The sequence below is a fragment of the Chinchilla lanigera genome, unplaced genomic scaffold (assembly GCF_000276665.1).
Source record: "Chinchilla lanigera isolate Chin_1 unplaced genomic scaffold, ChiLan1.0 scaffold00021, whole genome shotgun sequence".
In the NCBI taxonomy this organism is placed as follows: domain Eukaryota; kingdom Metazoa; phylum Chordata; class Mammalia; order Rodentia; family Chinchillidae; genus Chinchilla; species Chinchilla lanigera.
Genome location: NW_004955422.1, coordinates 17,304,494 through 17,329,714, shown reverse-complemented (window position 1 = coordinate 17,329,714; position 25,221 = coordinate 17,304,494). Strand labels below are relative to the sequence as shown.

Below are 25,221 nucleotides of genomic sequence, written 5' to 3'. Positions count from 1 at the left end.
GACTTTTGTTTCTTGATCTGTTGGAGACCACTACAAAGTGGCTCTGAGCAGGATTTAATATTAACCAATTGGCTTTCCATGTTCACTTGTGAATCTGTCCAAGACCTAGGCTTAGTGAACCTCTGTAAATCACTAATCCCTACCAGAACCTATAGTGGTGGACAAGCCAGAAAGCCTCAAAGACAAGACAAGATCACAGCCAAGGACACCTGGGTCAGATCTCAACTAGATGAAAACTATAGCCTCAGGGATCTCATTCTTCAGAGGATTAACTTCTTACCTTACTTAGAGAAGTCCTTGAGTGGTTCTGCCCTTCTTGAGTACTCCCCTCCCTTCTTCTGATAACCAAATAAATATGGGTGATCCAGAAAAAGTCTTAGCCCTGAGAGAATCTTGAATTATGTGAGAGGGCTTTGATCTTCCTGGGGCCCTGAAATCATTCCATTTGCCTCTTTTTATTTAGCATTCATCTTACACTCATTCAGGAGATTGTGAACCTGATCAGCCTGCAATAACTAAGGGATATTATTAACCCCATATTGATCCACTCCACCAATCTGTCTGTGTCTTTTGATTGAAGAATTTAGACCATTTACATTGAGAGTTATTACTGAGAGGTATTAAGTTGTTCCTGTCACTATGTGATTTTCCTGTTGCTCATTTCTTTTTCTTTCCTTTTGGTTAACTGTTCATCCTTCTAGCTATATTCATTCTTTTGGACTTACTGGCATTGTTGCCTTCATTATTTCTAAGATATCATTGAGAATTTTTTGTAATGCTGGTTTAGTGGTCATGAATTTCTTGATGTGCTTCCGTTGTGGAAATACTTTGTCAATTTTGAAGGAAAGTTTTGTAGTATACTGAAGTCAGGGTTGGAAATTGTTATATTTTAGGGCATGAAACACTTTGCTGCAAGCTGTTTTGGCCTTTATTTAAGGTTTGTGTTGAGAAGTCTGCTGTAATTCTAATAGGTTTGCATTTAGATGTGATGTATTGCCTGTTCTGTGTGTTTGTTTTTTCCTTTTTGAGACAGGGTCTTGCTGTGTAGTTCAGTCTGGCCTTCAACTCACTGTGGAGCCCAGTCTGGCCTTGAACTTGTAGTGTTCCTTCTGCCTCAGCCTCCTCAGTGCTGCACTGGCTGGTGTGCATCACCATGCCCAGGTCATGTTACCTCTTAATGGCCTTTAAGATTTTGTCTCTGATAGACTTGTGGTGCTTTTGAGTATAACGGCAGAGAGGGGTTCTCTTTTTCATTATGTCTGTTTGGGGTTTTATATGACTTGTCTGTACATTTCTTTCTTTATATTTGGAAAGTTTTCTGCCCTATTTCTGTGAACAGGTTTTTATGTCATTTGTGTTGTCTTCTCATTTTTTTTCACTTACTCTAATTAGTCTTTGGTTAGTCTTGTGTCATCTAGTAGCTTGATAGGTCCATTTTTAAAATTTTCTTGTTGCTTTTAAGATGTCTTTGAATAGTTGGTCTTTGAAGGCATTTTGGTTTCCTGATTTTGAAATTCTGTCCTCACATTGGTTACTTCTGCTACCTGTACCTTCAATTTAATTTTTAATCTCTGGGACTTCTGATTGAAACTTTTTCATGGATTCTACTTCTTTGCTAAACTGATTGTTTATGTTTTGTATTATTTCGCTCATCTAGTTTTTTATTTTACCTTAGAACCTTGGATCATTTTGGTTATTACTTCCATTAGCTATTTAGGTATCTCTTCTATGATCCCATTGAGTACCTCTTTGATCTGTTTTCTAACTTCTGTTACCCTTTTGAGTGCTTTGGGTGTGTGGCTTGTGGCATTCTTTTCCTTCACCCCCACCCATTCACTGAATTGGCTTTGGGGATAGTTGGGAGTTTTGAAAGGCGTTTTGTTGCCTTGTCTGCTCTTATTTCTACTGTTTTTATGTTGGTTTTATGCTAGGGTTTGTGGAAGCTTATCATGTAAAGACTTTGCCAGTATAAAGATTTTTTTTTTTTTTAGTCTTTTTGAGACAGTCTCACTATGCAGTTCAGGCTGTCCTTGAGCTCACTTGGTAGTCCAGGCTGGTCTCAAATATGCAACAGTCTTCTTGCCTCAGCCTCCGGAGTACTGGGGTTACAGGAGTACACCACCAAGCCTGGCTTAGAGGTCTGTGTAGTTGATTTTGTTCATTATTTGTAATATGGGTTTCTCATATGAGAGAAACTATGCAATACTTAAACTTAAGTGTCTGATTTATTTCCCTTAGCATTATGGTCTCAAGGTACTTCCTTTTTCTTAAAAATGACTCAACCGTATCTTTTTCATGGCAGAGTGGTACTCAATTGTATGTATATCACATTTTCTTTTATATGTTCATCTGATGATGGACGTAGAGGCTACTTTCAAGTTTTAGCTGTTAGGAATTGTGCTACTATAAACATGGGTATGCATGAATCACTATAATATGATGTCTTAACTGTTTGGGGGAGATAACTATGTGTGGAATAGCTGAGTCACATGGAATTTCTAGTTTTAGCTTTCTGAGGAATCTCCGTACTGATTACCATGGTGTTGTACTGAAATTTGAATTATGGAAAATTAATATGTGAAACTGAAACTTTATAAAATACTCTCTGCATTTTGTTTAGACCAGCATGTTTTGGAAATTTGATCTTCACTCATCATCCCACATAGACACACTTCTAGAAAGAGAAGATGTAACACTGAAGGAGTTAATGGATGAGGAAGATGTTTTACAGGAATGTAAAGCTCAGAACCGCAAACTTATAGAGTTTCTGTTAAAAGCAGAATGTCTGGAAGATTTAGTCTCATTCATTATAGAAGAACCACCTCAAGACATGGATGAAAAAATCAGATACAAGTAAGAAAATTCAATCTTCTCTTTAGGGTGGGACAAAGTGAAGTGGGAGTAGATGATAGACCTTGGTAAGACTCCTGTAGAGTCACTATAGTTGTTGACAGAATGTTTGAGAGTGACAGTCTCAGTGGGGCACATAGTCCATTCAAGAACTAAGTCTAACAAATCACAGGAGTCTAAAAGTGATTTTTGCATTTCAGTCAGAAGGTTTTGTGGAAGGGCAGCATGTTTTTAAACAGTGATGTCCAGTTTCTTTAAATAGTAAGACACTTCAGGTATCTTCCCCACTTTACAGATAGAAAGCCAGAGATTGTGTGACAGCCCAAGACGGCACAGCATACCTGACTTGGAGTTTGCGTTCTGAAGAGCATTGTTGATACAATAAGTTTACCTTCTGTTACCTGCAAATTAGAGCATAAGTCTTGGTGAACATTAGCAAAGCTGTATTTAAATAGGTGATACCATGCATAACTACAGCGGATTTATCTACTCATTACTAGTTTAATCTGCTTACAAACAGTGTCATAGCACAGTGAGAATCTTTTATCACCATCGCTTATAACACTTTCTATATATACTCCTGGTAGCCCTTTGTTGTGAGCACTCCATAGGTGTGTTCAGTGTCAGGGTTTTGGTTACTTTTCCATCTCTTAACTGTTGAAATGGCTGATACACCTGCCCCCACCCCCAAGAAAGTAGAGCAACTTGTTTTTTAAGAGTAGGAAAATTTATTGGAGAATAGGAATGGGGAATTGGAATAGCTCCTGAGGGCTGGGGATACAGCTCAGTGGCACAGCACCTGCCTGGCAAGCATGAGGTAGTGAGTTCAATTCCCAGTAACAAAAAAAAAAAAAGAAAAGAAAAGAAAAGAAAAACAAATAAGGAATAGCTCCTGAGAGATAGGAGGGGTCCTAAATGAGTTGCCCAATAGAGCAACTTCTGAACAAAGTTTTGTTAATGCATTAAGTACACTTAATGGAATAAGGAGTCATAGCCTTTTAGTTGTTATTCCTTTTCCCTTCCTCCTCTAACCATCTTTTCAGATTTCTGTTCTTTTCCTCTTGGGGAGAACTATGCTCTCAAGGAACTAATATTTGTTAATGCCTTCAGATTACTGTTGGCTTGCATGTTCAAGGATGTCATAGTCTCTGCTGGCCATTAAAATTGACACCTAGTCTTTAGTGAAAGCCTTCACTCAGAACAGTGCCTTAGAAAAGAAGGAAGAAAGAAATAAAAATACTAACATGCTCCCATCCCCCAAAAGATAAGATACTCTGCTACTTTGGAATTCTATCCACGGTGAATTAGCACGTACAGGAGTGCATGAGCCTGCCCACCTGGGAGGGTTGTACACATCCTGTTAGACGGGGTCTGAGAACTTGGGCAAATGGCTTATTCTTCCTCATGTGCTGAACAAAACTAAGAGTTGTGTAACTGGGGAAGAGTAGATATTCTTTATGTGAAGTGCTTACTTTATAAGAAGAAATGACACCTCTCCTCTACCCGAGCCCCCCTGATTATGACACATGATAGGATCTGCAAGTTTGGTGGTTATGTTGCTTTATCAGTGTTTTTGTGCTGCTCTGGATGCATAGCATCTTGGATTTCTGGATGGCACCATTTGGAAGGAGTATGATTTGAGTTGGACTGAGAAGTACTCTGCATCTTGTCCAAGTAGAGCCATCACAGAATGTAACCTACCTGGGAGGATCCAAACACGTAGATCAGCACAGAGACATTTTTCAGGTGGGATTTGAAACCTTTTCAGCCAGATATGGTGGCACATACCTGTAATGCCAGCATTCAGGAAGCTGAGGCAGGAAGATTGTTGTGAGTTCGAGGCCAGCCTGGGCTACAAAGTGAGCTTAAGGCCAACCTGAACTGCATAGTGAGACCCTGTCTCAAAAAGACCAAAAAAAAAAAAGGAAAGAAAACTTTTCAGGATTAAGATAGACTGTAGTCATCCAAAAAAATTTAGGATTTTATAGTTTTGGGATGGTGACAAGTGGTAGCTGTATTGGGGTGAATCAGACTAAAAAATAAACCCGTAGTTTATCAGATGAGGTCTCTGGAGACAGTACATATGTTAAGATAGGAACTGCTGAAGGTTGTGGGGTGGGAAGAGGGAGTTCAGGAAAAGACCTTATTAAACAGTTCCCATTTGGTCAGAGCCATGCAGGAAATGGGGGGTGGTGCCATGTGGATACTTGGCAGGGAAATTCTAGGCAGAGGGAAGAGCAAGTGCAGAAGCCCTAAATTGTTCCCTAGGAAGAGCAAGACAACCAGAGAAAGGTCAGCCTTGTGAATGGAGGAGAACAGAAGACAGGACCGAGGTTGAAGTCAAAGTGGCTCAGAAACAGGCCACACAGAGCCTGATTGGCTCAGTTGGGACCTTCCCAGTAGGGGATAGAAACTGTCAAAGGATTCTGAGCAGTGGGTGACATTGCCTGACTTTATTTTCTAGGATCACTCTATCTGTTCTGGGGCTGTTGACAAGGAGGGTGGGAGGAGAAGTGACTGCAGTGAGCACTACTGAAAGAGAAGAGTTGAGTGGCCCAACAGGTTGTAGATGTGTTAGATGAAGTTAGAACTGAAAGGGTGTGGCCTAAGAGAAGAACAGTCAAGAATGATTGCCAGAGTTTTGACCTGAGCATTTGAGGGGTACCGTGGCGTTATAGCCCTGAGAATAGATGCCAGAGAAATGTTAGGTGTTTGGCTTTGGCTCTGTCAAGTTTGAGATGCTTGATTGGTGTCAAATGGAGATGAGAAGTAGAAGGTAGATGGGGGAAGCTCTGCCTTGAGGCCGGGTGAGATCACCTGTAGAGGGCTTAGGCAGATGGCAGCTGGGAGCAAAGGCTCAGCGGCTGGAGATCTGGAACCTGTTGGCTGGACAGAGTTCCACATAGGGATTGAGGAGTGGCCAAAGGCAAGAGCAAAACCAGGAGGTGCCACCACCTTGAAAGTCATAGAAGACAGGCTTCAGAAATGAGAATGGGACAGGGGTTGGCTGCTGCTAACAAGAAACCCCTGAGTGCACCATATAGCATTATGGGCATGGTTGCTGCAGCTTCTTTGGAGTGCTCAAGGAGAAAGCCTGGCTGGACAAGAAGTGTAAGACAAGCGGAAACTACTCTTTCATATATTTTTGGTACAAAAGGAGCAGAGAATGAGTGGTAGATCAAAGCAGATGGGGAGTCCGTGGAGTTTGTGTTGTTTTTCTAAATGGAAGAAATGATGGTCAGTGTGTATGCTGGTAAAAGTGGTACCCACCAAGGCTGTGGGCTGTATCTATTGGTACTCTGCATTGGAGCAGGTGGGAGGGAATAAAATTGAGAGGACAAGTGGAATGTAGCCTCAGGAGCAACGGTGATCCCCTTGAGTAAAGAAATGAGGGTCCCAGGTGCAGGTCGGATATGGTAGGGCTGGGTTCCCTGGTTGCTTTTGTGTTGCCAACACAAGGGAGCAAGATGGGGAGAGGGGTCTTGCTGAAGGTTGGCGTGGAGGGCACCTTTGGGTGTTTTAGAGATTTACTGAATGGTACGGAAGGAGGGAGAGAGAAAGTAGCTCCAGCCTGTCTGGAACCAGATATTGGCCTTCCATATAGTGCCTAGGCTCCACAATATCTGCTTCTTGAGTAGCCTGTACCTGCAACTCATCCTTGGAATGTAAACTATTTATTTATTTATTTATTCATTTATTCATTTATTTATTCATTTATTTTTTGTCTTTTTGAAACAGGGTCTCACCATGCAGTTCAGGCCGGTCTTAACTCACTTTGTAGCCCAGGTTGACCTCAAACTCACAACAATCCTGCCTCAGCCTCCCGAGTGCTGGGTTTACAGGCGTGCACCACAGTGCCCGGCTGTAAACAGTTTTAAAAGTTGTTCTGCCCTGCTCACAAATCAGAACACACTCATGTATTGGTTCACCACTGGGATTGAGTTGTCTGCCATTTACTAAGCCTTTATTAGCCAACAATTTTCACATTGATAACGATTGAGGCATTGTGTCACCCCAGCCCCTTCCAGCAGGAAGTATAAAGAGGAATGCAAATAGCTATCACTCATTAAGCACTTTTTGCCAGAGCCTCTTCCCAGTGTTTGCATGTTTTACCCTTTTCCAAAAGACAAAGACTATTTTTGTCTTCTTTTTATGAACCTGGAAACTGAAGCACAGAGAGGTTAAGTAACTTGTCCAAAGATACACAGCTTGGTGAGGAGGATTTAAATCTAGATAATGTAACTTGGTGTACATCTAACCCTGTATTCCTCCATCTCTGGGATAATGGTTATTTTATAGGAGTTTCTGTTATGGCATCTTCGAGCACCTAAGGTAGATAAAGTGAGAGGGGCTTTGGGTAAACCAGAAGCCTGCACAAGATAGGTATTTGGTAATGTGATCTTCATGCCTACACATTTGCCAGTCCTGTTTTCTTTCTTTTCACTCCTCCTCCTACAGATTCATTTTTGGACATTGTTATATTGTGGTCTCACCCCAGACCCTCTCAGGTGTTGTGGCTTTCTGTATGTTGCCTGTTGTGCCTGAGCCAGGGGTTTCATACCAGGCAGCCACCTGCTTGCCTTGGATGCCTCCAAGTGTGTCACATACATGCTTCCCTACAGTCTTCACCTCTTGTCATTGGGCTGTTTCCTTACTTTCCTATCCTGGTCAGCATTTGAGCTTGCTACTCCTGGTGACTAGTTGGGGCTGTGACTCCTGGCTGCCTGATAAGGAGCAATGTTGGCTCAATGAGGTGAACTGTGGGTGAGACAGAGTATTGTCTGGGGAGGACTTGGATCTCCACTTGACTGTTGAAATAGTGAGAAATGATGATAAAATGAGTCAGTGGGAATGATGGAGCTGCTGCCAGATTTTCAGAGTGGGTAGTCTCATCAGAGGCACACAGGCTTGAGTGATATAGGTATTTCTAAAACTGAAGGGTTTCTAGAAGAGCTAAGGGATACATCCAGAGCAGACACCTTGCTGCTTTCTGTTGGCCTATATCCTACAGAGTGGAATCATAGAGAATAAGGACAGTGGACTGATGTTCCTACTAGTCCCAAAAGATGGACAGTGTGGAGAGCATACTTTTTTGTGTATAGCTTCCCCCCTCAGATAACTCAGGCTCATGTCCTTTTTCATTCCTTTCATATATTAGGATGTTTATTCTGTTAAGATATAATGTAGATTGGACACTTGATAGCTTATCAAAACAACTTTGTAATACCATTTGAAGTGAATCTAAAAATAGAAGTAGCTGGTCTAGGGGCCTATAGTGTAACGGTGTACAGCACAGTTTCCTGGAAACCAGTGTCCCTCTCAGTTGTCTTGCATACTGTGCCACTGTTGTGCCAGAGTAGGCCGATGGTATCTTTTCCTCTAGCCTCTGCCCTCCTTGGTAATTGTGAAGGCCTGTCCCTATGGCAGGACCTCCCTGGGCTCTTGAGTCCTTGGTGTGCCCTAGTTTCATTGGGAAAATATTATTAAACTTAGTTTAAAAACTTTTTAAAAGCAAAGTAGAAAATTCATTTTAAACTAGAGGTCAACAGCATGGATTTTAGTGATTTTCTAATCCCCAATAGATGATTTGGTTGCTTTAACAAAAGTTTAGGAACTCTTCCTCACTTGTGTTTTACATTATGTAATTAAACTGTCACTATAGATGATGATGTACTATCCTGTTCTTCTAGGTATCCAAATATATCTTGTGAGTTGCTCACTTCTGATGTCTCCCAGATGAATGATAGACTGGGAGAAGATGAATCCTTGCTAATGAAATTATATAGCTTCCTCCTAAACGATTCCCCCTTGAACCCACTACTTGCCAGTTTCTTCAGCAAGGTGCTAAGTATTCTTATCAGCAGAAAACCAGAACAGGTAAATATTGTTTACCAGAAGGTAAGTATCAGGGCTGATTACCCCAAGATGGTCCCCAGGACTGTTGTTGTAGTCTTCTGAGTTTACCTTAAGTCCAGGTTCTATAAAATAATATATTTCAATTCTTAAACATTCTAAGCACTCACCATATTTATACATTAGTGAATATTTTTCACATGGCATATTCAAAGTGCCTCAAATCTCAATTTGTTAGCAAACTTTGTTTTCCTCATTTGACAAGTAATTGGAAGCACGAGCATATCGGGCATTTGTGAAGATAAGCCTTGTGACACAAAACCAAGCAGTTGAGTATGTGAACAGCGTCCTAGTGATCCTGGGTATCAAACAGATGCTTTGCTTTATTTTTCCCCTTAATGATCACAGATGAAGCTTAAAGCTTACCCACAAAGGGAACTGATGTTTGGTTTGTACAAATGGTGATTCTATTTTGAATCTACTAGAAACTTAAATGTTAGCTTGAGATACCTGGATATAGATGATCATATACATGTGTAGCTCTGCAGTCCGATCCACTAGTACCTGTCAGAAATCCATACTTCACTGTTCTGGTAGCAGCTGCCTCTTTCTCCTCGTTTCTTCTGTTACTCTTGTCTCTGTCTGTCTGTCTGTCTCTGTCTGTGTTTTCGTCCCTTTTTTCCTTCCTTTGTTCTTAATTCAAGTATACTCAGGAAGACAATTTCCCAGATATCTCATACCTTACATGCAGTGGTTCTGGCAGCATCAGTACCATCTGAAAATGTGTTAGCAGTGCACACTCTGGAGTCTTTCCCCAGACCTAGCAAATCAGAAACTCTGAGGGTGAAGCTCAGTGATCCGAGTTTTAAGCTCGCATTCTAACTCCCTCTGTTGCATGCTAGAATTTGAGAACTACTGTTACAGTGGATGCTGGTGTGAAGAAGGAGCTGCTTACCAGGAGATTATAATCAATTTATGGAAATAGGTACCCAGGGAACAACTAGAGCCTCAGATGGTCAAGTACAGTCTGTGACAGACTTGTCAGAGTTGCAATAAACAGGGGCGTGATGACTTAGGGTGACAGAGTTCAAACTTGCAGGGCCTGGCATCCTTTATGGTGGAAAACAGGCTCCTGTGACCTGCCCTTGTTATCAGCACAGGGGACTAGAACTATTTTGGGCCCAGTATGTTCTGTCTCATGCCAAGGCAGAGTGGATACACACTCTATTTTAAAAGGCTGATTTTTTTTTTTTTTTTTTTTTTAATGCTTGTAATCAAGTAGGTAATTTCCCTAAGTGTTTTAGAAATAAGATTCTTTTCTCTTATATGATAATAATACCCAATTCATGGTTTTTAAAAATAGATTGCTGGGCATGGTGGCACATGCCAGTAATCCCAGCACTTGGGAGGCTGAGACAGGAGGATTGCTGCAAGTTCAAGGATAGCCTGTACTACATAGTGAGTTCAAGGCCAGCCAGAACATCTTCCATTTTTTCCTTCTGTTTAGATATAAAAGTATTGATAGCTATTTTAGGAGAGTATAAGTCATCCCATCATCTCAATACCAGTTAGTTCTGAGATGGTTGTGGCCATGGTTGAGACGTTATGTGTCATTATGATTTCTCTCCTCACATCTGTGCTTTTGGAACCCAGATTTATGAGCCATGATTTTAAGTATATATATGATACAGAGCAAGAATACACCTCAGACTTTTCTGGAGCTCTGAGTGTTTGTCTTGGACCTAAAAGTCAGAGTGTATCATAGTGATGACACATGTCATTTGGGTACCCAGGATGAGAGCCCCATGAGCCTGTTGCTCACACTTCTTTGTTCTGAACTCTGGATGGTAATGAGAGGATACACTCCCTTCCTCTTTTAGCTATAGAGAAAGGCCAAACTTGGTTATAAGTATAAAGGTTTCCTATTATATACTAGTTAGGCAACAGCCAAGTAATGAAAAAATTGTTTTAAGTGGCTTAGCCAGTGAAGGTATTTGTTATCCCATAGAGTAGGGAGTCCAGCTGTAGGGCGTCTTTAGTGTCACGTAGTTTAGTCCCTCAGCAGTGTCATTCATAGCACAGGGCTTGTCCTTACTGTCCTGTCGACAGCACTGGCTGATGTTTTGTACCTTTAGGCTTTAGAGTCAGTGTTTCTGCTATTGAATTGTGGAATATTTTGGTCACATGTGGCTTTTTCCTCTTTTTTCTTCTGTCCTTTGAAAAACTATTGGACTCAATTGTGAGTGGAATAATTACATCATTTCTTAATGGCTGTGTCATAATACTTAGCCTTTTTGTCTAGAGAAGTGATGTACAGTGGTTAGTCTTGTGTTTATACCTAATTGTGTGAAGCAGTTCTAAGTTGTCATTTTTGACTGTTGAACTTTTTATATGGGATAATAGAAAGCCTATGGCTTTTGAAACATGCAGATCTGAATTTAAATTCCAAGGCAGCCACCTTTTAACTCTATAAGATACTTAACTGTCTGAGCCTTAGTTTCTCATCTGTAACATTGGTATATTCAGTCCCCACCTTTCAGGGCATAGTGAAATTCTGTGACAGCAGCTGCCACGCTGGCCATGCTGCTTTCTGGGACATGTGGGGTTTGGATAGATGATGGGTGCACACAGACAAATCAGAAGGCACATGAAGCTGTGCAGCAAAGAGCGACCACCCTCTTCTTCCAGTGCAGAGGAGACCCAGGGCAGAGTCCTCCTTTCCATTGCTATTTCACCCTCCCTCGGCGTGGCTCTCAGCCTCTTCTTCCACCAGTCACCCTTCTTGTGTTAATCAGGTGAATTGCTGAAATGAAAGCCAACTCACCTTTGTCTAGCAGGTGAGTTAGTTACTTTGAAGTAGAAATCTTTATGTTTTGAATTTTTTCTTAGTTGCTAGAGTATTATCAGGATTTTGAATATTCTACTTTCTAATGGAATTGTTTTATGTCCATAAACTATAAAATGGTGTAGTCTCTTATTCTTTATAGGTTTGTTAAATTTTTAACTCCCATTCCTTGAGAATTAACAATGAAGATGAAAAAGAAAAAATACTTTGTCATGTTGTATTTATATTAGGGGTGTGTGCTCTTTGGGGAGGTTTTTTTCCTAAGGGATTTTTGAATGTTGTAGCTATTAGCCAGAACTATTCAATTTAACATTGAATTACTAATTCAGCACCTGCCTTTCCTCAACTTCAGGTAGTGGTAGAGTTTTGAAGGGGGTGGTGGTCAAGATTTGAAACATTCTAAAATTTGTACTTTACAAGTTATATATCTTTCAGCTTTTTACTTATTTATTTATTTTTGCCCTCTAGATTGTGGATTTCTTAAAGAAGAAACATGATTTTGTAGACCTTATAATAAAGCATATAGGAACTTCAGCTATTATGGATTTGTTGCTCAGGCTCCTGACATGTATTGAGCCTCCACAGCCCAGGCAAGATGTGCTGAATGTGAGTAGAACTCTGACCTGTTGTTGATGGGAGGTGGGGCTGTTGGTATGTGGGCTACTGGGCTGCTTTGTGCTGCGGGGTAGAGAGGTGGAGATTGCATGAGATTTAGGTTCATATCAAAGGGCTTTCTAGGGGATTTAAGGGAATCAGGGAAGTTGTTCAAATTTAGAAGAGGTTCAGTTTTCCAAAACTAGGATTCAGGATGTTCACATTACTAGGTCTACGGGATGTTGTGAGTAGTTCCTCCTCTTTGCTGGTTTGTTTTTTGTGAGAACGGTGAAGTAGAACGGATTAAGGATTTGTCGCAAATTATTGGGTCTAGTTGTAAGTTACTAGAAAAGTAAAAAGGCTGGGACCTCTAAATCTCATCTGAATATGCCCTGAAGCTTTCCTCAGAGGAAAGGACTGCCTCTGAAAGTCAGAATGGAGAGTTGTACCTAGGAGCGAGGGAAGAGGAGTAGAAAAGAAGTTACATGGAAAGAGACGTATTATTAAATTTAGAGAGATTGTGATTTTAGGGTGTATGCCTTTAGAGTAGATCGATAGATAGATGGAATTGGTTCTGGATGTGGGGAATGTGTGAATGTCCTGCAAATAGGGCTTGTCATGTGTACCTTTTCTTTTTGTTGTGTCCCTTCTACCTCACTACCCCCTGTCTGAAACCATTCCATATCTATTCTATCTGTAATCCAGGAAACCTGAAACCTACTTGTCTCTTTGCAAATGAGTTTGGTTAAAAATGCTAACTGTAAAGACAAAGGGTACCGGAGAGACAGGAGAACCTGTCAAACAATATCCAAACTAGGCACATTCTGCTGAGCTGGGCAGGCCTGCATCTGTGTGACCCATTATGAAGAAACCAGCTGAGTGCACCTAGTGGCCTTTAGGTAGAGTCCTTAAATTGAGACATCCAGGTTTTTTTAGGTGTTTTTGTAGAGTTTGCTCAAGAGATTCAGGATTCTGGGAGACTGTTGAGGATAAGGAGGGTAGTGGGTCCCTTTTATGTTTGGATTATTATGGCAGGGGGATTATTTAGTATGTTTTGGTATAATGGATTTATTCCTTTGGTCACCTCTGGGGTTAGGTTTTAGCGCCCATTTCCAAGGAAATAGATGTGCTTCTGAAAAGAAAACAGTGGTGGCTAATAAAGGAATAGGTCAGAAGAAGTTAGAAACTCTGATGTCTTACTTTTATTTTGGGGATCTACAATATGGAATTAGCTCAAAAGTAGGCTTGGAGTGTGAGTCCTTCTCAGTAGCTGTGGAGAGGGTAGAGGTCCTAGGACCTATCAGTTCACTACTTGCACAGTTTTCTGGCTTCTCCCATGTTGATCAGGATGCCCACTCCCACACAGATGTTTATTATTTTATGTTTTAGGACACTGTCACTCAGTTTGATCTCAAACCTTACTGATGGGTTTGTTGTAATCTCAGATCTCACCTGTTGCCTACTGAATCAGAATCTGCATTTTAACAAAATTTCTGATTGATTGATGTTCACATTTAAAAATTTAAAAATCATAATTGATATAGTCCCTTTAAGGAGCCAGAGATGGCATTAGGTCTTTTCCATGTGTGTAGCAAATTGTGTTTGATCCTCCCCCTTACCACCAAGTCTCTTACCTTCTTTAACCTTGGAGATTTTTTTTTAGTGGCCTTTTTATATAGCAAGTTTCCTTATTTATTATGGTTCATCAGTCCCTTTAGAACTAATATTAAGCCGACTGGTTTTTCCTTAATTTTTCTTATCAATTCCTTTGATAGTTTTATTCACTGCATTTCATACAGAGATCAAGAAGAGATTGCTATATTTTTTTTTTTTTTTTTTGGTTTTTCTCCGGTACCGAGAACCGAACTCACGACCTTGCGCTTGCCAGGCAGGCGCTTTTGCCGCTGAGCTAAATCCCCAGCCCCGATTGCTATATTTTTTATACTGTAATAATTTTTTGCCAACATGTCAGGGCAAGTATATTTGCTTCCAGCATGGCTCCATGAAGTGGATTTGATTTTGGAGTCTACATGTCTCTTTGTTTGTCCTGTGCCCAGCTGGGGTGTGTGTGTGTGTGTGTGTGTGTGTGTGTGTGTGTGTGTTTTAATACAGGGGTTATGCTAAGTATTGTTGTTCTCAGTTCTGTTGAAACTCAGAGCACAACATACTGTTACCAAAAGTGTATATATTCCTTCTTAATGCCCCTTGCCCAACCTAAGTCAGATACTTGGAGTACTGAACATCTGGGAGTTAGGTTGTGGCCAAGCGACTGTTGTATAGAAATTTAGTATGTGGTACTGTAATTTGGGGAGTTATTGGTACCCTTGGTCACTTTAATATATTCACTGGAATTTTCCTTGGGAAACTTTTAATTTTCTGTAGTGTTCAAAGTGCAGAGAAACGTGTAACATTCTACTTAAAATGTGATGGATATTTCCAAGTATGTTAATCTTCATTGGGTCTTGAACAAGAGCCACTCATTGCTATGATTACTTCTGAAATGTGTTTTACAGTGGTTAAATGAGGAGAAAATTATCCAGAGGCTTGTGGAAATAGTTCATCCATCGCAAGAAGAAGATGTAAGTTGTCTTGTGTAATTGTAAGTTTTATTTTAAGAAAGAACTATGTTTATTTGAGCACAGACATACTTGTGTAGCTGTGCAGGTGATGAGAGAAGATAGGTAGAACGGTGATAGTGTGTGTTCTTGAGTTGGCAGTCTTCTAAACAGTATTACACACCCAGAAAATTACCAGAAGTGTGAGGCAGGAGGCTCTTGGGTTCCACACTGTCTCCTTCCAGAACTAGGATTTTATGCTGACCCTGCCTACCTTTTCTACAAATTGCTATCCACACTTACGATGTGGCCACATCTGCATTTGTGTTTTCTGCTCTGACAAAAGCGTTGCAGACTGCACAGCAGGATCTTGGTCATAGCTGAGCCCCCATAGTGACTTGGTTGTATACTTCCAGGTCCTGGCCTTTAAACTCCAACAGGTTTGGCCTTTGCCCTGGGTGCTAACCATTAACTTGGCAATGGGATTGAAGCTGAAGTTGGAGGTTACAGCCTGAGCCCTGTGATAAGGGGTTGCCTATCAAGACAAATGGGTATGTGTTTCTGAGGTCTGTAAGGTTGTCACTTCAAGTGCCAGGCCAAGCCTTATGATGTTGCCTTGGTACACCTTTATTATCTGCAGACATGGCATTCCTGTGTGGGTCAACCTCATGTCCACAAAGAGATTGGTTTAAGAGTAAAAAGGGTGTGTTTTGCAGCCTGAGGTTCTCCTTTATACACCTCTCGGTTGCAGGATAGAAGGGAGAGTTAAGCACAGTGGAGGAGTAGAGTAAAAGAAGTGTGTGGCCAGAGGATACTCACTTTCTAAGTGTGAATTTTCTGTGGACGTGCATCTGATCTTTTTTCATTCAAAGCCTATTGGTACCTGGAGTGTATCTAAAGTGGGCTTTTATAGGGGGTTGTCACTTTCTCCTCATTCCCTTTTGAGACAGTGTAGTCCATGCTCCGTTGCAACAGTTGTTATGGTTGCCAGAGCTGATGTTCTTCATGCATCCCCAGGGTATGTCTGTAGTGGGTGCTAAGGGAATACTTGCACCCCTGTCTAGAAAGAGCTCTCAGGCTAGTTGAGGTGCTAAGTCCCCCTGTGGCCAGGGGAACACTGTCGTTCCAGAAGCACAGTGCCCATATGCTACATATTTGGCCACTACAGAGTATGATGAGCAATGCTGTGAGCAGGGCGTACCCCATTTGTGAATGGTAAATGTCTACAAACAAGACTTGCTCCTCACTAGGTTCATTTTCTTGAGCACAGCTTGATTGCATAACAAAATGTTAGACCTCTCTGCAAGGTCCTGGAGAAATCAATAAAGGAGAAGACCAGTTCTGCAGCAAAGTTTTTGAGGAAGACAAAGCATTGTGGACATGAACCTTTTCCCTACTTGACTTAGAAGAAACTTGACTGCCTTTTGGAAGGAAGTCCTATTGATACTACTGTTCTGTATTAAATGATAAGTTACATACTAAAACTATAGTGCAAGTGAATACTCATTAAGGAAATGTTAGGCTCCTGATTCTAGTCAGTGACTGGATACTCTGGTATGTGTTGCTGTCTCCGCTGGAGGATGCTTTTGCTCAGGCTTTGAGTTCAGCTGTTTATACACAATCTAATGAATGTGGACAGTGAGGTTTCAGAGCTGTCTTACGAGGCAAATCCAAGCCATACCACCAGAGGACACTGTTTCTTAGCCACTGCTATCTTCTACAAAGCTGTATATGCTGGGGAGGTGGGGTTGGGGAGTTGTTTTTTTAAGCCAGTGTATCTGTCTATGCTGATAGGAGTATATTTTGGGGATATGTTCTTTTCAATATTGTAGAAATATTTCCTTGTCAGAATTTTGATCATATCTCCCTACACATAGTAAGATACACTGTACAGTATTGTGAAGTAAATTTCATTATTAGCCTGGAAGAATAAAAGGCTTCTTACTTGTTTTGGGCGTAACTGCTCACTGATATTTATGGCCACTGTTTGTATTATGTCTTAAATACTTTCCTCCTTCAATTTTTTTTTATAAAGGTAACTTGTAACAAACTTTATAGCTGAAATTGTTCTTTCTCCTTTAGCGGCATTCAAATGCCTCACAGTCACTTTGTGAAATTGTTCGCCTGAGCAGAGACCAGATGTTGCAAGTTCAGAACAGTACAGAACCAGATCCTCTGCTTGCTACTCTAGAAAAGTATGTTTAAAGTTCTATTCTTGTTTTTCTCATTAATGCTGTTTGGTGTGTTACTTTATGAGTGATTGGTAAATGAAGTGTTCCCAGTATGGATGTCGTGCTACCACCCTGTGGGTGGTGTGAATGGGGAGAAACCTGTTTACCTTCTCACAGCATCTGTGACATGGGAGGAAGACTGGTGGAAAGAAGGTGAATGAGTAACGTTCATCTGTAGACCCATAGAGTGGACTTGTGTGGAATCATCCGAAGATGGGATTGTCTCATCCCAGCTGTGTTCAACACCTGCAAGGGACTTCCGGTGGAGAATAGTCTTGTGTATCTGTGAATTTGACCTATTTTAGTTGGCTTGTTTTTCAGAAGATCTTTCTAGGATGTTTATTTTTGCATCTGACAAGGGGCAACCTAAACAGATCATGTTGAAAGGAAGACACTTGAGGACTGAGATACTATTTTTTCCTAGATTCACATGTTTTCAGGAAGAATGTTTACTGTCAATATGAGCATGCATTTGACTTACATCCAGACAGCTAAAAATCACTTAACACATTCCAGGTGGCTTGTACAACTGGAGCTAGAAGTGTTAGAGTCGTGCATGTATCATCGGTTGTTCAAGCTGCCCGGCAGTGAAATATACAAATTACAGCCCCATTGTGAATGTATTAATAGAGAAAAATGAGACCTGTCCCCACTTTGGATGAATAACTGGAGAGTGTACATTAGGTTAGCATTAAATATGAATGATAGTCTTTTCCTTTTTAATGACTTTGTTAGTCCTTTTTTAGTCTTCCTATATAGTGAGGCTCTTTTGCATTTTTTTGGATTTTTTTTTTTTTTTTTTTTTGTGGTGCTGGGGATTATTCTTTTGTCAAAATAAAACACTGGTGTGTCTTATTTCCCTGGTAAGCCTGAGGCAGCTAAGGAACAAATTAGAGATGATGTAGCTTATTTTATATTGTGAACAGTAAAGAGTTATGTACTGTCAGCATATATTGCAGAAAAGCATGGATTTGATCCATTCCCTGAAGTAGCAAAACTACAACAGATTACAAGCTGCTGAGTAAAGTGGCATATATACTCCTTTACCTTAGGCATCCACATGCTAATTATAATATTCATTAGGTTGAACCTTATAAAATTTCCATTTAAATAGCCTAAAAAACATGAAATATTCTCAATTTCATATTTTACCACAGTGCTATCAAACACAGACATAATAAAAGCTACATATAGTTTAAATTTTTTTTCGTACAAAGTCTTGAGATCCAGCATGTATTTATACTTAGGACAGACCAAATCAGGTAAGTTACATTTTGACTTTTGATTGATAGCCATGTGTAGTAAGTGGCCAGTGTGCCTTCAGTCTGAATATCACACTGTTCAGTAGTAATCTCTTAAGTTCCTTAGGGCTGCCACTGCCATCCATCCACACAGCTTTATTTCAACCAAATGTGTGAGCCACAGAGCCATTAAAGTCTGCGTATGAGCTTGGTTTAATATTTCAAAGCTGTACGTTTATTCTTGAGTCAGACAAGTGTAATTTTGGAAGTGAAATCAAGTATATGCTCATTATTTAGTTCATAAAATATTAGTATAAATTTTTTCAAACACATGGATCCGCTGAGTCACCAGCGCTGTGAGGTAACTGAATATAAACCTTCACTGTACTTAGTAGTGGGAACAGTTTGTAGCAGTGCTTTCCAGTCGTCTTACCTCTCTCATACCTGACATACGCCTACATTGTGACAGTTTAGTGTCTGTTGATTGAGAAAACAGTGATGACAGACTTCTGTGAATTCAGAAGACTTTTACTAATTATAATAGCATCTATATGTACTCTGGGAAACTGGGGAAGGAGGATCCCAACTCTGAGCCAAGCTTGAACAATTTAGCAAGAACTAAAAAGAGAGTGGGGTGGTAGCTCAGTGCAGGGGCCCTGGTTGCTCCTGGTTGCTCGCTTGGCAAAGATGCCAGTCACCCCCAACGTGCAGCTGTACTGTTTTGCACATCAGCTTCCTTAAACCGAGGAGGAGAGAATTGTTCTATTGGAAGAAAGTAAAAAAAAAAAAAAACAAAAAACAAAAAAAACCCTGGTATTTAACCTAACTTCAGAAGATCTCCTTACAAGAAAAAGTTTCCAAGTACTCCCAGATCAGCACTAAAACTGCTGATGAGACCATCAGCCCAAAGAGTGCTGTATTAGTCATGGTATACATTCATCTGTAGGATAAACATTACATTTGGAACTGAGCTCTAGAAAACAGACTTTTACTAATTATGTATATTCTTCAGATGGTGGCTAGCCCTACAGTAAGGGGGCTGACACAACAGGCAGTCATACATGCCCATATTCTCCTCATTCAGCTGTAATATTCTTACTGTGAGGGAGCAAAGTTACATTTTCATTAATGATGCCTGAAGGCAGTGCCTGACAGGCTCAAGTCATTTCACAGCTACATCAGTTGGAATTCTACCATATTCATGAGTAAAGTCTACTAATGAACAACATAATAACCAGCAAAATTTGAAGATTCAGCAACACAGTAGCTATCCACATTCTCAGTCCTACCTAGACATACAACTTCCATCAAACATAGAAGAAATCATAAAATGCAGCAGTGAGCTTGTCAAACAAGGTCAAAGGAATGGCTTCATATTCTTTAGATAAAAAAGCACTTATTTACATGAGAGAGAATATACAGAATTTGCCAGAAAAATGTATACACACTTCAGGAAAAGAAAATTATATGGTAATTTTTCAACAGATGGTGTTATCCTCATGATCTTGCATACATGTGAGAGAAGTGTAATGGAAGAGTCTATAGAGAATGCTTTTTGGCAGTAGGTTAGTCAGATCTATTTCACTGCTGCCATATTATTTTGGTTTACCAAGTTTTAATTGTAGAGTGAAAGGTAACCATTGATGTTTGCTTTTTTATGTGTTTTAGATCTTTGTTAATTATACTTCATACATTTGTGGGATAGCATTCATGGTTTCTAGTTGGCCTTTTCAAAAATTTTATCTCCTGTGTGGAAAGGTTTTAAGTCTTACAACCCTCAGCCATAGTCACTACCACCACCTTGATCTCAGGAAGAGGTGACCTCCAGCCTTGAAATTTGTTTGCTATCAACAGGATTGGCAGAGGCAATCAGGGTCCAGATTATTTTGCTGAGAGGAAGTAGGGTGTGTGTGTGTCTGTCTGTCTGTCTGAGTTGCGTTTAAAATAACCAGAAATCAATTGCTTATTTTAATAAGTATACTAAAATGAATTCTTAAGCAAAATAAATGTACCCATGAGTAGGTGAACTCTTATATGTATTGTTAGTGTTAAATGATCTTATAATTAGTGCTTGACTGTTTATTTCCGTAGGCAAGAAATTATAGAGCAGCTTCTATCAAATATTTTCCACAAGGAGAAAAACGAATCAGCTATAGTCAGTGCAATCCAGATTTTGTTGACTTTACTTGAGACACGACGACCAACGTAAGCTTTCCTTTTATTTTGTAAAACAATCCATGCTGTTTTTCTTACAGGTTTTTTTTTTTTTTTTTTAAAGCTAAGAGTTAAAACAACTTTACTAGTACCAACTCCCCAAATTCCTGCTACATTGCTGGTTTGTTTAATCTTGGGTCAATAATAATGGGAGGACTGTTTGTTGGCACTGCTTTAAATATGTTGTAATTTGGAAATTGTGTCTATAATTTTGTATGTCTTCCTTAGTCCTCACTAAATCATATTTTAAATAAGTTCAGCAATTTAAGTTGTTGAATACGTGTATGAGTATCTTGATGGTTTTGCTTCAAAGCCATTGCAGTTACTATTACTTGCAAGGTTTGAAAACATGTTGGGCAGGCCTGTAGGCTTATTTGGACTACTGTGATTTAAGAAAGAAATCTGAGAAAAAGCATAAGGTTTTACATATGAAAGAAAAAAACGACATAATTATACAACCTAATCAGAGAGGACAATTTTTTACAAAGATGAATAGAGGGAAGTTTCTGGCAAGAATTTTTACTCTCAAACCAGAAAGGTTTATAAAATAACCAAGCAAGATTAAATATTTAAGTCTCAAATTTTAGCTTTATCCTGAAAAGATTTCAGAATCCCAGGTGTAAAGAATAAATCTAAAAAAGTATCCAGATACTAAAAGTGGGCCATTTATGAAGCCGGTCAGATTGCTAGGTATCTCGTTTGTAAAATTAATTATGGGAAAGCAGAGAGCAAGGTTGTGAGCCTGGAAACATTCTTGATTTATGGGAGCAAAAAAGGCATTTCGGAGCACATGAGAAGTTAGTGTTCTATGTTGGACAGTTTCTGGGTTGCAGTTATTTACCAAAGCCAAATGGAAAAATATGTAAGAATAAAGAACTTAAGGAAATATATTGGTAAGTTACAATAAGAAACAGACAGGGATGTCAGAATGGTATTTAAGTGTTAAGAATAAATAATTGAAATAAGTTAAATGTTAAAAAAATGAAGTGAACTCCAAGTTATTTTAACAAAGCTCAAAAAATAAGAAGGGGCAAATTAGTGCGTAGTGCAATTATCTTAAAGTAGCAACTGAGGTACATTCTCACACACAGTTTTTTTTTATCATCATGCTAAAATTATAGCTCAGATTTTTAAAGTAAGAGTATTGGAGCCAGGCGTGTTGGCGCACGCTTGTAATTGCAGCACTCAGGAGGCTAAGGCAGGATGATCACTGTGAGTTTGAGGCCAGCCTTGGCTACAGAGTGGGTTCAAGGCCAGTCTGGACTGCACAGTGAAACCCTGTCTCAAAAAGACAGTGTGGTGGAGTAATAGTCGGTTATTTAATTCCTAGAATATTTGAGAGGGCAAAGGGAATGAAGAAGCCCTGAAAGCCATGGACACCAGGGTGATTTGCATACCCTTGCACTTTGTCTGAAACACTTAGTGATAAGGCAAGAAAGAAAGTTCCTGCTGTAGTGTAAGCCTCACCAGTGCAGAGGCAACCTTTGGGATTGCACAGCATCCCTCCAAGAGTACTGAATAAAATTCCTAAGCCTCTGAGATAAGGGAAGCAAACTCTTTGAGACATAGCAAAGATGCTGTAGTGGGAGGAAGGGACCAGCAAAAACCTGCTGTAGCCTGTGGAAAAGGCTGGAACACATTCCAAGCTCAGGACACTAAGATTGAGACTAAACCAAGACAGCAGAGCCATTTCCCCCTACCCTGTACCTCTACCAGGCCTCCAGGTATCAAGAAACAAGTAATAGGTTGCTGCTGGAAGAAAGATCAGTACATGGAAGGAGAGTCTCCCGGGTACGTGACAAAAGCTTAAAGGGAACATCTTAAGCCAACAGTGGAATGAACACCGGGAAAAACTTGGCACACTGGTCCTAACTAAATCCACAGTAACTGGACAGATTTGAAGTCTTCAGTGCGCTGAAGGAAATCATACTGACATTTCCAAATGTGCTCATGACTAGATTGATTCAAATCCCCAGTAACTAAATGCTTAGGAAAAAAGAGATGCATCCATTCTTACATAAATACTGTGTGCATTACTTTCTGTTCTTCTGTACAAGCTGTCCACCTATCAACCAGAAATTATAGACATAAAAAATAAGGCGGGAAGAACCAAATAAATCCCAAGCAATAATATAACTCAACTCAAAAATGCTAGAATTACCAAGTGTAGTGGTGCATGTCTATAATTTCAGCACTCAGGAGGCTGACACAGGAAGACTGCCATGAATTTGAGGCTATCCTGAACTATGTAGGGAGATCCTGTCTCAAAATACCGGAAAAAAAAAAAGTTAAAACTGTTAGGAGATTTAATGTAAATATGATTGTCGTGTTAAAGACTTGTGGAACAAATGGGCAGTATACAGAAAGAGGGCACATTTTTAGCAAAGAGATCACATAGAAATGAAAAACAGCACAAATGAAGAAAGTCTCTGGGCTTATGGATAAATTTTGACATAACTGAGAAAATCAACAACATAGGATATTAGAGGTTACCTGTAACAAAATACAAAGAGTTAAATAAAAAAAGTAGTTGCTTGTAAGCTGAGAGGACCCAAAAGTAATGTTAAAGCACCAGGAACAAATACCCTCTACCCAAATCTTGGTTTGTGATACCATTTATAGTGGTACTAGATGAAAGGAACCAAGGGTCCTTTGAGAAATTGGTAGGACACAAAACATACAAGTCTGGAATATTTTAGTAGGGCCAGAAATTAAGGAAATGCTCAGATTATACACACAAATACAAACGATGGCACCTGTCAAAGGGACACTAGAGCCAATAGGAAGAGCTTCCTATGACCAAAGCTGAGATAGTTCGCATAACAAAATAAATTAGTATTGTAGCCAATATTATAAAATATACATGCATAAGTCCATAGTGATATAAGTAGATGATTGAAAGAATAGAGAAAATATCTGTCATGTAGAATTCCAAATAGATCATGTAGATGCTGCATTCTTGAGGGGCTAAAATATAGCTCCCCACCTTTTAGGTGTGGTTTACCTTTAGTGACATCCTTCTAAACAGCACAGTATGGGAAAAAAGAATAAGAAGAGTAACTTCTCAATGGAGAAACCTGACACACTGTGTCAGCCAGGTAATTAGTCAACAGCAGTGATAAGGCCATGTCCATAGTGCATGCCTTTGATACAGTATATTAGAGATGGCACTTTAGCCCTGTGGTCTTTTTCCAAAGACCTCAAACCATCAGCAAAAACACCATCATGCCCCACTGGAAGGATGTCTTGCAAAATACCTGACCAGACCAGTACTCAGCTGTAAGGTAATCCAAAAAAAAAAAAGTCTGTCACACTTAAAAAGAAGCTAAAAAGACATGACAGCTAACTATGATGTGATATCTTTGATGGGACTCTGGATCAGAGAAAATCCATTAGGTAAAAATTAATGAAAATCTGAATAAATTATGAATTGTATGTGTCCATAGTGGTTTGATTTATTATGACAAAAATACGACACTAACGTAAGGTATTAATAGTGGAAACTGGGTGTGGGTTAATGAGGACTCTGTACTATCTTTGTCATTTTTCTGTATATAAAATAAAACAGAAGTCAGCAGAACATTTAGGCAGAAAATCTTAAGAATACAAACATCTTGAACAATACTACCAATCAACTCAGAACACTTGTAGAACGTTTCCTGAGGAATAGCAAGATATTCTTTTGAAGTACACATGAAATTTTTACAACTATCCTAGTTTGTGCTGCTATAATAGATTACCACAGATTGGGGGGCTTAAATAACACACGTTCAGTCTATAGACTAAGAAGCCTAAGATCAAGGAACTGGCAGATCCAGTAACTGGCAGATCCAGTGGTTGGTGCAGTTTGCGAGTGGCTGCCTTCTTACAGTATCTTCACATGGCAGAGAAGAAGCAAACACTGTTCTCTTCTTATAAGGGAACTAATCCCATTCATGAGGACTCAGTATGTGACCTAATTAATTACCTCCCAAAAGTTCTACTTCTTAATACCTTCATGTTAGAGGTTAAAATGTCAACATAAGATTTTTGAGGAGCTTGCAGCACAGTTCCCCCCACCCCACGTGAGAGAGCAGACTAACCTCACTACTACCACCACCACCACATACATGAGAAAACAGCAGACCCCTCACTGCCATGGGAGAGACTAGACCTGAGACCCAGGTGTAGTGCCTCACCTCCAGGGGAACACAGCATGGGGCAGCAGAGACAAAAACTAACCATCCAGCCAGGTCCTGGACAGATACAACGTTTAGGGAGAGAGGGAGCAAGCATACCCCATAACTGTCAACATTAAGTCCAGTAGCCCACTTGAACCTATGCTTTGCAGTCTTTTTCCAGCAGAGAACAAATTTATATTGTTACTGTTTTTCCAGGACCTTGAGGTGCAACATTAGGTTATTCATAGGTGTTCATAATTATCTCTTTCTGTTGAATTGTTCTCTTAACCAATGTATAGTGACCTTCATTGATTTTTCTAAATCAGTTGTGGCTTGAAGTTCACTTTACTTGAAATTAGGATAGCTATTCATGTTTTTTTCCAGGGTTCCAGTTGAATGGAATTTTTTTGCAGTCCTTTGATTTTTTAATCTGTTAATCTGTGAATTTGTTTTTGGATCATATGTGTTTCTTATATATAGCATGTCATTGGGCTTTGTTGATCCATTTTGTAGCCTATGTCTTTGGGGTTGGGAATTGAGATTGTTTGCATAAAGAGTTACTACTGAAAGGTCTTAACTTACTCCTGTCAAAATATCATTTTCCTGGGGGATATAGCCCAGCGGCACAAGCACGAGATCCTGAGCTTGATTCCTGGTACCAAAAAAAAAAAATATATA

At 39.8% G+C, this 25,221-nt stretch overlaps 1 protein-coding gene across 12 annotated transcripts in view; it reads left to right on the top strand.

Annotated features, from left to right (window-relative positions):
* Ppp6r3 (protein phosphatase 6, regulatory subunit 3) overlaps positions 1-25,221 on the top strand; it is a 140,738-nt gene that overhangs the window by 58,156 nt on the left and 57,361 nt on the right. For all 12 annotated transcript variants that reach the window (XM_013514101.1, XM_005384276.2, XM_005384277.2 and 9 more), the window contains 6 exons: positions 2,621-2,853; positions 8,541-8,727; positions 12,017-12,154; positions 14,656-14,721; positions 16,780-16,892; positions 20,261-20,374. In XM_013514101.1, coding sequence (XP_013369555.1) covers positions 2,627-2,853; positions 8,541-8,727; positions 12,017-12,154; positions 14,656-14,721; positions 16,780-16,892; positions 20,261-20,374 — 845 coding nt within the window. In that variant the 5' untranslated portion in view covers positions 2,621-2,626. The remainder of the gene's footprint in view (positions 1-2,620; positions 2,854-8,540; positions 8,728-12,016; positions 12,155-14,655; positions 14,722-16,779; positions 16,893-20,260; positions 20,375-25,221) is intronic.